This window comes from Opisthorchis viverrini (genome assembly GCF_000715545.1).
Source record: "Opisthorchis viverrini unplaced genomic scaffold opera_v5_437, whole genome shotgun sequence".
Taxonomy (NCBI): Eukaryota; Metazoa; Platyhelminthes; class Trematoda; order Opisthorchiida; family Opisthorchiidae; genus Opisthorchis; species Opisthorchis viverrini.
In genome coordinates, this window is record NW_008752100.1 from 264,669 (window position 1) to 282,785 (window position 18,117).

The window sequence follows — 18,117 nt, forward strand, 5'->3', positions numbered from 1 at the left end:
ACGCCCTTCTTGGGACTCATCAGGTAGGCGCAGTGCCCGAGTTCCTGTCAACCTTATGTTCTACTTGAAACCGAAATTAGCGAAATACTGTCATTTGCACAATAAATTTGGTTTTTCGAGAGACTCACCTGGAACCCAGCTGAATCTCTCGTTTGTGATGTTTCCAGGCAACTGAACGTGCTGCACCAAGCTGCTTCATCTTTCACTCGCTACGATATTCGAGATATCGCGATACATGTATATTTGTAATTCATTACTCAGCTGAGTTCCAGGTGAGACTCTCGAAAAACCAAATTACTTTGCAAATGAGTGTATTTCGCTTATAACTTGAAGCAATTTGTAGGTTCTTGGAATCCGTTTTTGGGTCGCAAAAACCATCGTTCAGGTTTCCGCAATTGGGCAACTTGTCCGGTGAGCTTTGTATAACCTGTAGAAGCCATTAAAGTTATCTATTAGCTTCAACATTGCGCTTATTGTAAAGAATCTTTACTGGTGCGAGTATCCAGGTTAGTTCACTTCAAGTGGAAAAAACAGTGAAGTCACATATCCTCAACCACACAGGGTTACCTGACTTATGAGTCTTCGCTCACACAGGAACAACATTTCCCTTGCGTACGTGATCAGCCAACTGCGCTTTGCGTGCGCCAATCAAATAGAGACTGATATGTTTGCCTCGGATGCCAAACCATCCAGTTGTTACTCCAATACAATAATTTACAGCAAGTGCAGAACTTGTGTTTGCTGGTTTCCCAACCAGAACAGTCAAGTGCAAACAGTAGCAGGAATTTGGTTTGCCTATAGCAGTAACAGTTTCGGAAACTACCTACAACGGATTTGTTGATGGTTGCAGTACCTGAATGCAATGTTGGACAAAGTAAACAAAAACGACCGTATCAGAGTGGTTTGGTAAACAATCGGTGGATTTATTGCTGTTCAACTTTTCGCTTTTGACACAAAAGCTTCGTCAGGCCAAGTGAGTAAGTAAGTAGGTTGATTGGGTTTTAAGGCAGTCGGGAAACCAGTCCGTGAGATTCCTTCGTGATCAGTGCTGGATGTTCAGTCTGATGTTCCTGTTTGCTGGTTACTGGAGATGACTAAGATTTACGATAGATTGGTTAGGGGGATTCGTCTTTATGATGAACCCGGATTTTTCGTATTTGCTTCTTCTGTCTAGGACACCTTAATGGAAAATTCCTCTTGGGGTCGTTCACAGATTTCGTTCCCCTGTGTTCGTCCAAGGGTGCTGGGACAACGGTTTGGGGATGGGGGTAGGATGGTTAATTTGATCTAACTCTACTTGGATTTTGTACTTTGAGACCCAGGCGATTTCGCTGATGACGGCACACCACCTAGAGTCATCTCGGCTGATCTAGGGCCGCTCTCCAATTAATTGAAAAACGACCGTAATTTGAATGAGACCTTTCCAGAGGAGTTTCCCATCAATTAATACTTGGTATAACGCCTTTCGCAAAGAGACCAGCCCAGTGGAAGACTGGGTTCCCTCTTTTTGAGTGGTGTGTTCATCCGTCGTTCAATTCATTGTTGACTAAATGAAAAGTTTCGTGACGGGAAGCACTCGAATCCCTCACGATGGATATCATTCAAAAGCAGACTGACTTTTTTTAACGTTTTACTTCGAAATCAAAATATATCGTTAATGAATGAGTGGACACATCTTTCCGTGATCGTACTGAATAAGTAGAGCATTCCCATACGGAAGATGCATAGAAAATGGAACCTGAAAGAAACCGATGGAGTGTAACTTCGGGAAAGCAGTTCACTTGGTGAAAGATGTTGGCCTAATTTTCAGTCAAAAACGTCTATTGATTGGATCACTTTAGTTTTTCTGTAATTCACTTGTCTTCTTTGTAGGGTGCATGTGACAGTGAGGTGGATTCAACTTACCCGGATAACTGTTAGTGAGACAGAGAGACAGAGCGACAAATGCGAGCGCTTTTCCGATCGATATTTTCTAATCCGACCTAGCTTCATTCAGAATGAGCACTACTTACTACAAAAATCAATGCCAGATGCGGAATTATTCGAGCGGCCCGGGACCACCTGTTTTATGGGTATTTCAAGGTATACCCTTCAATATTGGTGTCAATTTACTGGGATTATTGGTAAGTCAAACAATTTTCCAGTTTATTTCACTCGTCTCTAAAACCAAGGTGTGCGTTTTGGTCTATGTGATAACGACCGCAATCACCAGAGCGATGAGCAGACGAGGCAAGTGAGTGACCGTATGACTAATCTTCTTTTCTCTGTTCCATTTCACAACGTATATTCTACACTTGAGGGGAAATTCCACCTATTTTGCATGTTGATCACTGCTAAAACCAATGGATATGAAAGTTATACAGCCAAGATGGCGATAAAATATACAAGCTGTAATTTGAACTTGAATTCCGTCCACCCAAATCGACGTCCCTTCCTCACCTGGTCAGCTTTTCGCTGGAAAAGCAGTGAAAGCATTGTCCGACATATATACATATATATATATATAGCTCCGAATGATGGTGATTTCAATGAGCCTTCGCGTCTGTTCCACAGTGACTCCCAAAAATAGCTCGTACAGCTTTCGCGAAGCAAAGTGTTGAGTTGGGGCAGTCGGAGAAGTAGTTAATATATATATATATGCATATATATACACAGTACATATACACATCATATACTTAATCTGAGTAGCTGAGACTGTATGCCAGACATTCAAGAAAACAGCAGTCTCTTCAGTATGATTTGTCCAAGGGAAACTAACTCCCAACTAGAATCACCTAAGTACTGTCTGGCGACATTCGCTTTAGATTTAAAACTTTTTAAAGATCACAGATAAGGGTGTCATCTTCTCAAACTCTACACGCCATAGCCTGATTCTTCTTTGAACTTCTAAGTATGCGTGCCATCATGAACTTACCAGTGCACCGTGGCAAGCTGGGGTGAATGAAAAACCGTATCTTAATTGACTGCATTCGCTTTACAGATGTCTACTTCATTAGTTCCCGCTCTTATTTTTCTAGAGCAATATTTTCCATTCACCGAGTTCCCGAGAAGGGCCGACCAACTCCGACCGTATGGCAAAGTCTTCGTATGCCGTGAGTCTAGTACCATTCCAAGGAACAGAGTGTTTCACATAACCATTTTACCAATAAAATGAAAGTAGATGAACTTGAATAGGATCGGCGTAGTAGCCCCTCAAGGGGAGGTGAACAAATTCGGGTTTACTTGCTCTTCTTAATGTACCAAAACCCTTGGTGATAATCCAACTTTTGCGAATTTTTCCAGCCAACTTTTGTTGTTTTGATACTTTTATAAAAACAGCCTAACCAACAGGGCGGTTTGGAAATGGATTCCATCATGGTCTACTTTTCTGGTACAGTTATTTTGTCCAGGTCAGTGCAGTCCCACGGGAGTGATGTAGATGCAAAGGCATACTTGTTCTTCTTTTCGATCGCTCCACTATGATCGGTCATTATGGCACTGCGTTTTTTCTTTCGACCTCAAACAGTTACACCGAGCTGGCCAGAAACGCCGGGCTTGACGGTGTGGCATACCTGCGATCGACAGTCTATTCCGCATTGCAGCTTGTCACAATGACTCCTTTTCTGTTCGTTGCTGTTCCCATTTATTACCGTGGGGGAAAAGCGGGTAAGATTTCACTCGGTTTGCTTAACTAGCTAGCCTTAGTCCAATCAAATCGATCCAGTCTATTCATGCAAGTCATTGATGACTGACTTCTCCGTTATGATGTAAAGTACCACTTTTCCCCATTTCAAAAGTCGTCCCAACTTTCAATGGTCACGTCTCCGTCCCCAAGTCCAAATATTTCCTGAATCGGGATGTTTGTTGTACAAAGATCAGTGATTTTTCGCTTCTCTCCGTTTTTTATCAACTGGGACATTCACGCATTCCACACCGTTTTGCTTTTCTGAAAATGGACCAAAGAAAACACCGTTGTGCTTAATAAGAAACTGTCGAATGCAGTTGAGGCCATTCTCAACGTGACGCAAAGATGAACAAATTTCCAGCTGTTCCTGACCAATACGAGACGGCTTTTGGCATACCTTAGATTCTCCAGAAATTGTGCCATCACCCAGACGCAAGAACGGCACCACTAGCGGTAGTCTGTTAGCTTTGCCGTGTTTTCCCGGTATTCAGATGTTTTTGAAACGCGAAGCCACGTAGCATAAACAAAGAGGAGATCTGTCCAATCTGAGGAAGGACTGGATCCGCTGATCTACCGCTTACGCGTTTAATAACACGAAGGTCAGCAATCCTGATCCGCTCCTAGGAATGTATTTTCGATATTGCCACATGTATCCGGACTCCTCAGTCCAACAGTTATCAACCAGTGAATCACTATCTAATGGATATGCTGGTATTCAGTACTGGTAACGACGAACATGGTGACGAGTCAGTAGACCTAAAGTGATGTTCCAGACATTTGCCCGCCCACAAGAGCGCCGACAAAACACTAATAGATAAAATCTTCAGATTTTTCATATAGTATTTAAAGTAGACCTAAGTGATGTTCCAGACATTTGCCCGCCCACAAGAGCGCCGACAAAACACTAATAGATAAAATCTTCAGATTTTTCATATAGTATTTAAACAGACTCTGAAAGATGACTTCTTGGTGATGTTTTGTCACGTTTTGTCTGAAGTAAACAACTGAACTGTGGCTTCTGTGTACGCATAACCAGTCTGTACCGTCAACAGCCTGACCGATAGCGGCAACTGAATTATTCAAGCAACCGAATTCACAGAAAGTATACTCTTTTCGTCAACTTTGTTAGTGATTTGCGAAACGCTTCATCAACAAACAAAATGACGTATTCGCGAACCGGTACAGTGCGGTGTGTTCAGTTGGCGGGAGAGCTACGCCAGGTCAGACGTCAGGTCACATTTCAAATGGTCACATTGTGAAACTCATCAGTTGGCGACATCAAACACATGATCTTTTGAGTAGTCATTTCAACCTGTCGCGCCTAGACACGCTCGCAACCGATCACCATGATCAGTCTGATGATTTTGTTTAGGTGTATCGCATTTTAGACTAACTTTGCGATCAGTGATCATAGTGTATTTCACAGGCCGAGACCCAAAAACGTGCCGATCAATCGTGAGATATTCTGACCACTTGTCACGCAGCTGACCTAAGAACAGCAACCAGAAACCTACCTTTCAAGGTCAACCTTAAATCGTTAGCTTTCATTTAGGCTATGGATGAAAAGTCATCTAGTGTGCCGGAAAGACCTTGACACCACCTGACAACCTGCTCAGGAAATGTGAACCAGACCTAATTGACCGATGATAATTTTGACTTCTTTACAGTGTTTCACTCCTATTTATTCCTACTCATGATATTGCCGCTGAAGACAGAAAACACAGAGCCCACAGTCTTTTGATCCACAGGGATTCAAATTTCACCAGCTGACAAGAGAACTAGTCAGAACCTCAAACGGAAACCCTTTAGAGAATTTCAAACGGACAGTGGTCTACGTCTCGCTACATCGGAAATTACCAAAGGCATTTTCAAGTCTGGTGTCTTTTTTACGACATCACAGAGAGTTCTATCGATTTCTGGCATTTGGTAGTTCGATTATCGTGTCCCTGAAAAGCGGACACTGGCACTCGTGGGAGAACCAGATAATTCATAGTTAGAAATCATTAGATTCGCCTAGTTCTCTACAATATATGGAACTCGTAAGCGAGCGCCCAATCTTCGAACGTATTTGTCAGTCTGTCTTTGATTTAGGACCGATGACCACAGAGAGAAAGGCGTACCATTTCTCCGCTTTCTGGTAAAAGTAATACGCTAAGCAGTGATCTGTGCACTTTTTATTGCGCTACTGATCTATTCCATTTTTTTCAACTTTGTTGTCCCACTATCACAACTTGTACATCTAGATACCGACTTCGCCCGGCTAACGATTTCAAACCTGGGTATGCAAGACAGGTGAGTCCAAATAGAACATTCTCTCCAAAAGAAACATCTAAGTGATTGATTCATTGGCTAGACTTTACTACTAATATTTTGCAAGTTATTGATCACTTGCTCAAGCAGTCAACCAGATGACATTTTTCTGATCTAGGTCCATTCTTGGCCAGTCGCCACGACATGTTGTGGCGTAGTACCAGGGAAACAGGCAGAAAAAACGATACATAAGCAGAAACTCAAATAGTTCTAAAGCCAGGTAGAGATTACATCCGTTCACATAGCTTGGTGCAGTTAGTTTAGACCAAAAACAAAATGTCACTCTTCAGGCTGACTGCGAGTAGTGTTCATCATCGGTGCACATGCGGTATCCTTTATGCTCTGGATAAACAAACTTTTGAGAACTGAAGAAAAGATTCCTGGACAAGGGCTGACTGACAGGAGATAAGCTGCATGCTCTCTGCATTGAGCATAAAGAGAGGTTCATTGTATGCGGTTGCTCCAAGTACACAGTGGGATTTCTCGCCCTCGCATGAGCTAACCAGCTCAGTTCTTGAATACGGTTTCAATTCGACGATTGAGCGGTACTGTCCAGCGAATGTCATGCCCTGCTTTATAGGAGGGTGACAAGCTGAGCCGCTCTCAGAGGATTTGCACGGCAATAAAATGTATTCATCAGACTTTTTTATGCTCTGGGAAATCGAACAAGTTAACTGCTGTAAACCGAAGTGCAATGTCGTGCACAAATCCACTGGCCTGAGAACTCGGCCAATGAAGGCCATATATATGTAAGATCAGTGTGTCCATCTGATATTTGCTTCTGTTAGCTGAGGAATCGGCTGTCATGTTTGGAATGTGGACACGTATCCAAGGCCAAACCTTCTCGTGGATCTTGTGTTTTCGTCTCCAGTATGTCAAATTGTCGTCAGAGAACGATCATATTATTTGAACTACCTGACCGATTTCAACAAAAATGTAACCCATGAACCAAATGGCCTAACTGAAGTCGCATAAGAACCCATATAAAACAGATACAGAAAGTTTCGCCTTTACTGATTATACCCATCTGATACGCAATCGTTTGTATGGCAAATGAATGGATGACCAATGTTCACCTGAGAGTTATAGATCACTTCTATTTAGACTTTGGTCTTTCAAAAAGTCCAACGTGTGCAGTAAAACTTCTTATGTTATACCGGACATCGTCAGATGCAAGCAAATGGAAAATATTTTTGAAAAATAAAACCAACATGGTTTCGGATATCGGGGCCAATACTCGACCGAGCAGCAGCGGAGCCTAGCTGGACGGCAGTCTGATTAATTTAGTTGCTTGGTGTTGTTGAGAGACCTGGGAGTTTTTAACGATTTTGACCCGTCTGCCGAAAGCCGAGACAAATTGTGCTGCTGGTGTTTCGTCCGTACTGGAATTCATCAGCAGTGCGCACCTCACGAAACTCCAGAGGGATTTGAACTCAAAGCAAGAGTTTGCAAGAAAAAAACGTTAGGTCCCAAGCCCCCCCCCCCAGAACGTCAGTGTCGCAGCGTATTTGCGGAGTCCGCTAGATTGATTTCAAGAGCAGCAGGCGAGCGGAATTTGGCAAAGGCAACAGACAAAGCTCTCCATTCTGATTAGGCCTAAATGAGTGGACTCGGCACGACTAGTCTCGTTTACTCTGAGTAGTTCTCCTCGTGCGGCCACCAGCTACCTTTGCTCAAAAGTTGAGTAAGAATAAAAGAGTACCTCTAAGCTTAGTTATAACCTTTGTGTTTAAACTTCACTGAGGAATTCTGGTCAAACAAAAACCTCTTTTCTACACTGCAGCGATGGTGCTTGGGTATTGCTGGCCATGACACTATGTTGCATCCTGCTCTATCTGGTAAGCACTTTTCTGAGACTGTTGGACGCCTACACATGGCCAATAAAACTTGCACGGCGTAGCCATTCGCCTCGTTCTTCTCACAGCGCTGGAGAATTGCGTCAGCCCAAGGATGAGACGAGCCTCAACTTTCAGCTTATCAATGTGGTAAGTTTGGTGATATCCTCACAAATTATGTAAGGAAAACGTTAAAAGTTGGAGAACAATAGTTAAATTTTCATAAGGGGAATTACTCACAAGATTGCTGGAGACTCTTCGGCGGCGTACAATAGGTCTCACCGTTCTTGAAGCCCATCAGGTAGGAACTGTTCCCAATTTTCACCCAGGAGTTTGTTAGGCCAAAAGGCTGAATCTTAAGGCACCAAGATTTCATTCTACTAACAGTTCAAATCAATGTCACAATTCAGCCAAGTGTAGGCTAACGGCGATGGTCTAGGAGGAATTTGAGCTAGGAACTTCCTTCCGGTTCCCTCCATGTGGAAATTCTTACTTGATCTTCAGAGTGACACCAAGGTAGCTTTTGAGTGAGCGCACGGCTAACCTCATTTATCATCGATAAACAAGTTAGATAACGAAGATAAACGAAATGTTCCAACGACGCTCAAAGAATCAGCCGTTTGCTATATCCTCTTAACTTAAACAGGAGGCAGCCTTTCTGGTGTATGCGGTTGAGATCCTTGTACATGAGTGATTAGAATGCTGTTAGGCACAAATCAGTTTGCAATTGAGTGCACTTCGCGTAATTCTCAAAGTCTGATATTCAGAGAAAATGCAAAACTGGCGTGCCTTAGTTTGTCTAATCAGCTCAAAAGTGGATGAAAACAGTAGTGGACTCTCGAAGAGTTTTCGGCAACCATTGGGCTCTTTCAAGCGGTGATCTGTTTGTGTTTCCGACTACAACAAAAGCCACTAAACAAATCCGCCTACAGTGCATGTCTTGTGCGTGACGACAGATACGTTCTGTACTCTGGTCTGCCAGAAGGCAATTACAAACAGAAACGTAGTGTTTGGGTTTTAGATTTGGGTCGAATGTGAATCGATTTTGACGGGAAGCGTTTTTTGTCTGTTATGCATTTGGAGGTTCTTCTCTTAGGGTGCCCGCTCTAATGTTTGACTTGCGCCAGAAGGCACGCATTAAGGAGGATATTTTCAAGAGTTGAAAGTTATTCAGAACAAATCTGGTGTAAAGGGTTTTCAGGGTGAGTTTATTATACGACTGTGCTTTCGTTGGACCAGGAAATTCCGAACATCGAATTATTGTCTAGTCACTACCGGATGACCAGTAAAGCTGTCATCAGTATCTGCTTGATCACCATGGATTTCCCTCCATAAAAGTTTGATGAATAAATAACTCGACATTGTTGAGTATTTTCCGTGTAGCTGTACTGCTACTGACAGCCTAGTGACCGGTGAAATCCTTCCTCAAACGGTCAAGCTTCGGAAGCAAAGGCACTGAGATTGAGGCTGACCTGTCTTTCAAAACTTGAGTCTAGATTGATCCAAGAAGCCCGGTCTTGCCCCACGATACCGTAGCCTGGCTACTGTGGGTATAGTATAAGCGTAGCTTCCCGGCGTCTGCACAGGTCCCGATGGGCATATCGCACAAAGACCGGCTGTGTTCTCTGCTCTATATACTGGACGTCTGCCTTCCCCGTAGAAAACGTTTTGTTTAGTCGTACGGTGAGAAGCAACTTTCTGCTGAGTTCCAGAGAAACCATTGTAAGTGGTTTTGGGTCGAAAGAAGTAAGTAATGAGAAGTGTGTGAGAGTATTCATCACTCCATGGTGATAAGAAGAGTCAACAGAATTCTCAGGCTCCCTTCAAATGTTAGCGGATGAAGTTTCTCATACCATATTTTTTGATTCCAGAGAGAGCACCCGGCAAACTTCACGTCAGCTGATCGACAGCTAGAGGTGATATCAACAGAAGAAACTTGCTTGAAAATCCCGGTGAATTTGATAGATAACAAAGGGAAAAGTTGTGTGCTGGAACGCAATTTTTCAACTGTTCTTCACAGGTCTTCAGGAATAAACTGACCGATAATTTTAGACGTGGAAATCTCAATAATGACCTTGAGAGAAAGAATTTCAAATTCTGAATCTTTCTGACGCACCATAGCCGATAAATCTCCCACCACTGCATAACCGATTTGTCCAAACTGGATTGTCCTTAAAAAATGTAACTTTTACTTGCCATGCTCATCTTGAAAAAAGGGAAAAAACAAATCGATCGAGTTCACTGAACGCGCAGTAGGTTTGTAGTGCACTGCTGATGATGGCCATAACACAACTCAGAAAGTATATGCACCGATAAAAGTTTTCAGTATGGTTGACAGTTGCAACACTTATAAGAATAAATACAATGCAAAGTTGGAGCAAGTCAAAAGAGGAACTTATCGTCTGTGAGAGTTCCTCGGTGAAAGTTCGGACGGCGGTAACGTGTTCCCTCCGCAGTACGACTGCTACACGTGTTCCATAATTGTCCGTGGACATGTGGAAAGTGGTTGACCTCGTGCTCTCTGCGCGCGCGCGAGTCCGACTTTGTTTGGTTTCCCTATATGTAGGTCCGTTTGCGTGTACGTGCCAGCGCATGAGTTGTTGCTACGCTCACTAGACGGTACAGTCAATCGACGTCTGATAAGTCACCTTAATGTAACGTGTTTGTGGGTATGTAAAGAAGACAAGTCTCGTGATCCAGTGAGCGACTGTGAGCTGAACATTCAAGTATGTGGGTGACTGGGTAGCTACAAGTTCAACATCAATGAACCCCGTGCATTCGTTGAGTAATGATTTAACTGCTGAAATGTTCCAGAGACCCCCGTTGGTCTACTGACACATATTCAGTAACACTTACTCAAACAGGTATCAATTTTTGTATGTCGCTTTGGAGCCACATATACGGTGAATATAGCAGCTGAGTTTGCCGGCACGTTTCTGACTGGAGCTTCCTTATCCTATGTTATTCTGATCCAAAGGACCAGCCAAAGTGAGTTGAGGTCACCTGCGATAGGCACGACTTTTACTGAGGGGTACAGACAAATGTTGGTCAAAAATTAGAAAGATATGAGTGAACTCGGGGTCTTGAGGAACACGTTCATGCAAAAGCGAATTTTTAAAAGGTTAGCCAATTATCATTTGAATGCCTCTCGCTTCGTGCATTATCTTGTTTAGGGCTAGCTGTCCAAACTTTGAGTGGAGTTCGGTGCTCAGCCAGCAAGTTTCACCTCCCAAGTTAAAATGATTTCTTTATCACGTCTATCAAATGCGTTGCGTCGTTTTTGTGTCGGAGGACTCCAGAAATGTTATCTTGTACTTTTCTAAGTTAAATCCCTGTCCAGAAGGACCCGATTTCTCAATAAATAGATCTCCAATGGGTCGCTGACCTTTTTAGTCGACCTGGGTACGTGGGTACGAAAAAAAACACTGCTGCCTTACCAAAGTCGTCTTCAGGTGGGCTTTAATTACGTCTCGTACGTTTATCTGGAGTTTTTCTCATCAGAGGCATCCGGTTTGTCACATTCTCTCACAGCCCCCAATTCGTTCCCCCGCTGCTATGCCGACGGGTGTTTTCTTCACTGTGATTGAAGAGCTCGGTTCAGCTACTTATTGTAAGAAAGTTTGCGGGAAGTAGTCTGCTCCATAACTGTTGCTGTGAATGTGCGCATAAACTCATAAAATCGTCAAGATACATCTGAACAACCTTGTAGAATAAACATGTTCAGGATGGTTGAGGTAACTCATACGCGCGTTGAATGCAATCATCATGCGAAAGCGGAAGAAAGCGAGGTAGGGACGGTCAATAAAGCAGTACGGTTAATTAATCCTTTCTCGTTTCATTGTCATTAAACCTAGCTACATCATAGGACGTGCCTATTAAGCAAAATTGAGCGGCGTATCGATCGATCAATTAGCCATTCTGTCCACCACTAGTTGTCAACAACTAATTAGCCGTAAAATCACATGATATCTCATTTCAACTTGATATCAGTGAGATTTCAGTAATCAGTCACGGATGATCAATACCAAACTGGCTTGGACAAATCAATTTTAGGTTCTCACTCCAGATTGTTCGGTCCAGATTCGTTATTTATTCTCCGAGTGTGAAATTTAACTATATCCCCCATAGACAAATTGTGTGTGCAGCCAATTGTCATCAAAACACGGGGTGCTACCAGTTCGAACAGGTCTACAAGAAGTGACAGTTATCGACTTGGTGATAGACAAAAGTGCGAGCATGTCATGAAGAACACTCGAAGGTTGGTTGTTTAACATAGGGTGGATCTTGATGGGAGACTAAGTGACACACGTGTTCAATAGAGAATTTGAGAGCAAAACTGTTTGTTCACCTTTGATACTTCAGAATTATCCCACTTCCTAAGGGATGCGCTAACGCCTTCAGCAGGTTCCGTCAAGGTTATTTATTGAGGATTCTCTCTTATTATGACGTTGATTATGACAATATCAATATATCTAGCATCGTCCGGTTACTGACCAGACGCAGTCTACCACATAAATTGGACAAATATTCATCATCATCATCATCATCATCATCATCATCATCATCATCATCATCATCATCGTCATCATCATCATCGTCATAATCATCATCATTGACGGGAACACCGGACGAAACCATCGGGGCTTCACTACTTTGGATACACGCTGGCACATAGGCCCCACCTTTGCAGCTTCAAAATTAACGACGTTCTGCCAGTGTTTGCAGAAGAGAAGACAAGGACCGCTGGAGGTGGAAGACTTGGCGGTCACAAGTCTAGTCCTTCTTTACTATTAAAATCACGTGAAAGACCAGCTATGCCCCATTGGGTGCTGCATAACTGCTGACATGCGTCAGTATTTTTGTTATGTTTTCAGTCTAGTACCCAAAGCGCACACGGTAAAACCCGGACATAAATATTCCTTGATTTCCATTAATTCCAGTGTCTCGTAATGAGCTGTTCCGTCCAGTTCTCTGTCTTCCTCTTACTTCTTGCAATGTTCCCCCTCAAAATGGCTGCCCATACATAGATTTCAGATCTTTCTAGAATGCGTTGAAAACCTCAACAACCAGTCTCGTTGTTCCCTAAAACGAATGTACGAAAAGATTCACAGATGTTGGATTAAGATGTCATTTTCCTGTTGAATGTTTGCTTGTCTAAATATATAGTACCGGTGTCAATAAAGCAATGAAGCTTCCGTTTACTCCCCAAGTTTGATAGTCTGTTTGTTCCTCGATGATCGATTTTTAAGATTGTAATTAAACAGTTCTTCCACCCTGGTTTTATTGCCCGGCGTCTTCCTGCCATGACTTCGGACGAATAGCGTCGCTTAGATTGCTCCGTTCATCATCTGCGGCCAGATAAAAGTCACGTATCAAATGCTGATACATCCAGAAGTAGTTCAGCTTCTAAGGCTTTCTCTAAATTTGCACCAATTCTTCGAGAAACCCCACTTTAGGATGTACCACTGTATTTCACTTGGCGTTCATTCTGGTTAGCCTTATGCTAACCTCACTCCGATTGCTTGTATTATATTCGGTACTTGCCAGAAAACAGTACGTTGAATGTTTCCTGTTGATAGCCTATGGAGAGCGACCTTAAGTCTCGAATGTACTTTCGATTAGGCGAAATGAAGACTTGCATTGCCCTTCTGAGAAGGAAACGTGGATGTAAACGTGTCAATGCAGAAGGTGGTTGACATCATTAAGGAGCTCCAAAAGTAACTGGACTGCACAACTGTAAATAGAATAACCGTTTTCGTTGAGGCAGATTTGATTGGTTAAATGAGTTAAATGAGTTCTATGTTTAGCATCACTTTTTGGCCCGCCTAGAACTTTCCAAGTGTGCTTTATAAACAGACCATTTTCGGCTGCACATGACACGCCTGTAGGCGTCAGTGTTAAATAGATCAGCTGACTCATGTGATCATTGGTTTCTTGTTTGGCTGAGCGCATCAGGCTATTAAGCGGCTATCCAACACATGCTCACGGTATTGAGAAGGCATTAGGAAAACTGTGGTCCACAACAGCAGGAGAGAAACAAATCCAAAAAGCTGAAACGCCGTGTCCTGGAGAAGCTTAAAGTTCTTTTGTTTAGAAAAATTACTGTCCATTTAAAATCTTCGGATGTTTTTTCCAAATTTCACTTTCCAGAACCCATAACTGTTCAGCTGTAATACCTTGTTGATTCAAAGCTGTCACGCTACTCGAAGGAAGTACCAGAGGTGCTGAATTACTGCTAGGTTGCCCACGCCTACAGAGCAGCACCCTAGATGCCTGAGTTGAGTTCAGTAACTTTGCCACCGTTCCATCACCAGCTCTCTTGATTTATGTGCCGAGAATTTACCTGCGGCATGAGTACCTTATGACGTAGAGGCAAACTTACATGAGATGGCATCCATAGCGAAACACACTCATTTGCAATCTCATTTGGTTTTGCGAGCTAAATCAGGGCTGAGGGAGATCCAGAAAGCAAATCTTGTGGTCATACGCCACCACTTGAGTAAACAATCATGTTCTTCGTTGCATTTTTCAGATTCCTAATGTCCTGATGTTACATGATGTAATCGAGAAGCCCGAAAGTGAATTGCGCGAAGAACTTCAGACTTATCTGAGGTGAGTGATTTAAACGTTCGGCAAAGACTTGTCCAAGCTCACAAATCTTGTCCTTGGATGCCATCGCGACTTGTTTTTCCGATCAAAACTCATGGCGAAACACTCAACTGCATTTTGAAATCCACCCATTTTGTAAACTCTGGTTAGTTAGTGACAGGTCTTCGGCATTAAAAGTCCATTTTTTTGGTCCCCCAACTAAAGGCATTCTAAATTCGACCGACTGCTAAACGCTTCGGACTATGATCAGACGCAGAGTGCATCTATCAAACCAGAACAAGCAGATAGTTCTATTGCTGTCTACACTGCCTTAGTGTAAACCGCAGAGGCCATAGTAACCAGCAATATCGGCTCTACAAACACTGCGGACATCCTGACCCACTGTGACTCGTTACAAGGCCGTCCCCGACTCCCGCAACTAACCACAATACCCTGTGGTATTCAGCTCCAAAATTCAGTTACTTGTGACGTGGACTAACTAACTCACTTCATAAATCGCATTCCATGACCATTTGACCAATGGTTACCACAGTTTCTGTCTAATCAGCGGATGTGCATCGCAGAGAACTTTTTCTGAGGCTCCACTCAACTAACAGTGCACTCACAGTAGCAGACGATTCCACAAGACACACAGAGGAAGACCATGGGTTATTTTTCTTCACTGTGACCAATACAGAACTGGTCAAAGCTGAAGCTTCGCCGAGTGGCCTAATGCATTTATTGGGTCAACCAAAACTGGCCAGGGTTTAAAGTTACACCCCTCCCCTACAAGGGCGGGCATCAACGTAAAAAAAACTGGGATGGTGCTCTCTCGGGATGTATCTTGTTCCATGACCTCTGAGTCACTGAGTTCCAGTAGCAACTTTACACGGTCCGGAAAAATACAGATTTCAGCGACAGTCTCTGCGAGGATGGAGAACCAGCCGCATATTCGTGACTCTCCGTCAGCGGTCACATGATTTGAATACGTTGGCTGGTGTCTAGTAAGATCATCAGATACATCTCAAAGTGGATAGATCAGCTAAACGGAGTGGATGGTAATCCGTAGTCAATTGATAGCAGCCCGAATCAGCTAATCAAAAGCGACAAAACAACAACGATAAATGGTCATTCAAGGTTGGTTGATGCGGTTCTCCGAACACCAAGCCACACCTCTTTACACTTTGCGCTGCTGTGCATTTCCCCCTTCTACGTTGCACTTCTTGAAACCGGATTTTACTTCACAAACTGAACAGAGGCGATCACCATCAGTATCTTTTTCCAGGGTGAACGCTTTTGCTTGCATCAGTTTGCTTCGAAAAGATGCTCCTTCTTTGGACTGCGTCCCGAAGCTCTTTGTGCCGAAACCTCAAGCGTTCAGTTCGGTCCACTTTTGGTGATACCAGCTGTACAGTAGCGGTGTCATACTGCGAAGATCAGGTTAAAATATCAATTGGAAATGACGGCAATACTGGACATAGGGAACTGCCTCACTCCGCTGCCCTGCCGTGTTGGAGAAATATGTACACGTTCCCACCAATCAGAAGAGTGTCATGGTCCAAGAATCGGGTGATGCTGACAGGAAAAGCATGTGCATAAGTGTGCACGTTGTTGTGACTATGCAACACCAGTGTAACGGCAGAAATCTGAGAAACCACATACTACTCGCTTGCCTCGTCAGTAGTGTCTGCTGTTCCACCACACTGAATGCTCACAACAAGCAGGAATGTGATAAAGTTTTGAACAAACGGTCTTAGTGTAAACAGCACAGCAGGAATAAAACTTTTTACAGTGTATCATGTGTGGGGTTTCCTGGGGCTGGACGATTTCTAGCCCCAGTGTTTGCGTCATTGATCAGCGTCTGACTCACCGAATTCCAACGTCCTAACTGCTGTCGTCCGTTTACTTAGACAGTGGAAGCTATAGTTTCCAAGACGGTGCAGTGTACGCTCGAAACCAGTTTTTCAACCTGACTGTTTTAGTTGTAGATATATCTCTAGCGGTTGAACACACTTTTGGCTAGTCTCTTCGTAAAGGCACTTTCAGGCGAAGTGCTACTGCCATTCCGCAGAGAGATTCGTTCCAACTCGGTATCGACTTAGCATAACCAGTTGATCTACTTACAGAAGATAACGAAAGTAGCATCGTTCATGTCTCAAATTTTCAATTCATATACGTGGTGGACCAATGGGTAGTCTTTTTGTGAACAGGGTGAATCACTAGCATAGGGTCACGTGAGCATTTCATCTATGTTTAACTAGTCTCGTTAATTTTCTTGCAAGTGTTATAGAAATGAAGGAGAAAATACATACTACTTGTTCACGTGAAAATAGTAAAGCCAGGCAGGGTAACAAATAACTCGGCATAAATTCTGATCAAACCGTTGTGTTCATTTGAATACTTCTTTCTCAAAATGAATCCTAATACCATGTCTGAACACTGCAGTTTCCACTCAGAATCTGCTTTAGGCTTATGGTTGCAATCAGAGCTACTTAATCGTCCATGCTGTCTTGTATTAGTGATCACGTGATACAAAGCAATGAATTCGTCCAACACGCAGCTATTCCCGTAGATGCTTTCTTCTCATTTCTCACCTTCCTCCTACTGCTCCAACTTTAGTGCTTTGGATCCGAATGCAACGATCAAATGGATTCATTACGTTCGGGATCTCTCGGACCTGGCCAGATTGGAAATACGCAGGTGATGTTTCATCGACAGTACTCAGTCGATTACCTCTCTTGAACGGTATTGATTTTTTTAAATCAGATCAGCCAGAAAGGAATTCCTTTCTTTCGAGCTACTCCCAATTTCCCTGGTGAATCACTGCGCTGATGCGTTTGATTTGGAATCTCGTCCAAAGCGTAGGAACTTTAGAGTCGCTGCTTATGATTTCTGCTTAATAACATCCAAGTAGCGTCTCAATTGTATGAAAGATTGTCTCATGCTGCTGGTAAGCAAGCGCGGTCGATTTAAATAAGGTAGATAGAGATAAGAGAGATAGGAGAGATAAGATATAGAGATAAGATAGATGTACCAGGCCAGAGTTGATTGATTTGTTAAAAGTTGAAATAGGGATGAATTTACGGTTAACTACAGATTGGCCTGCAAGTTAGCAGGAAGTGGCGATGAGGCACGTCTAAAGAGAATCGTTAGAACCAATCTATTTGACTGATGATTGACTGTAAACACATGGACGCTCACCTTGTTTCTCACGCCTTTTTTTCACTGTTCGCGCTTATGTCGCCCCATCTTGTCAAGTACATGCATGCAGTTGACCGAATCCATTCCGCCTTGTCATCGTTCTCATAATAAAATTTTGAGATCGACTAAAATATGGACTGAAAGTGTTTTTGAAACCTACGCCATTGTTAGTGTCAAAGTACGTCTCAAAGCCTTTCTCAAAGTCGATTACAGGTATTGTAAATGAGAAGTTCATCCGAGTCTGCTGTCATCACGGACGAATGAGTGCTTATCACAAGCTGAGGGTACGATTGCTTGAACATGTGTTATTTCATCCTTCAACTGGCGCAGGTGATCTTTGAAAAACAACTACGAGTGTTTTCGATAAATACGCTCATTTGCAAATCAATTCGATTTTCACGAGAGACTCAACTGAATCTCTCGTTTATGATAGTCTGCAACTGAATGTGCCGCATACAGTTGGTACGATATTCGAAACATCGCAGTATATTTTCAGTATTTTCGTTGACTAGCAAGTGA

General features: G+C 43.0%; 3 protein-coding genes across 3 annotated transcripts in view; 1 reads left to right on the forward strand and 2 right to left on the reverse strand.

The window, feature by feature from the left end:
* Nucleotides 1–253: 253 nt before the first annotated feature.
* On the reverse strand, nt 254–12,447 carry T265_11056 (hypothetical protein; the record flags this gene model as incomplete). The annotated part of the gene is made up of 2 exons (XM_009177605.1): nt 254–427; nt 12,304–12,447. The coding sequence occupies 2 exons, from the start codon at nt 12,445–12,447 to the stop codon at nt 254–256; spliced, it is 318 nt and encodes a 105-aa protein (XP_009175869.1).
* Nucleotides 7,758–18,117, forward strand: part of T265_15329 (hypothetical protein) — a gene marked incomplete at both ends in the record, with an annotated part of 36,941 nt that continues 26,581 nt past the window's right edge. Inside the window, 3 exons of the mRNA XM_009177606.1 lie at nt 7,758–7,959; nt 14,342–14,421; nt 17,017–17,097. Of these exons, the coding sequence (XP_009175870.1) occupies nt 7,783–7,959; nt 14,342–14,421; nt 17,017–17,097 (338 nt within the window). The remainder of the gene's footprint in view (nt 7,960–14,341; nt 14,422–17,016; nt 17,098–18,117) is intronic.
* Nucleotides 13,090–18,117, reverse strand: part of T265_11057 (hypothetical protein) — a gene marked incomplete at both ends in the record, with an annotated part of 31,310 nt that continues 26,282 nt past the window's right edge. The window contains one exon of the mRNA XM_009177607.1: nt 13,090–13,188. Within this exon, the coding sequence (XP_009175871.1) occupies nt 13,090–13,188 (99 nt within the window). The remainder of the gene's footprint in view (nt 13,189–18,117) is intronic.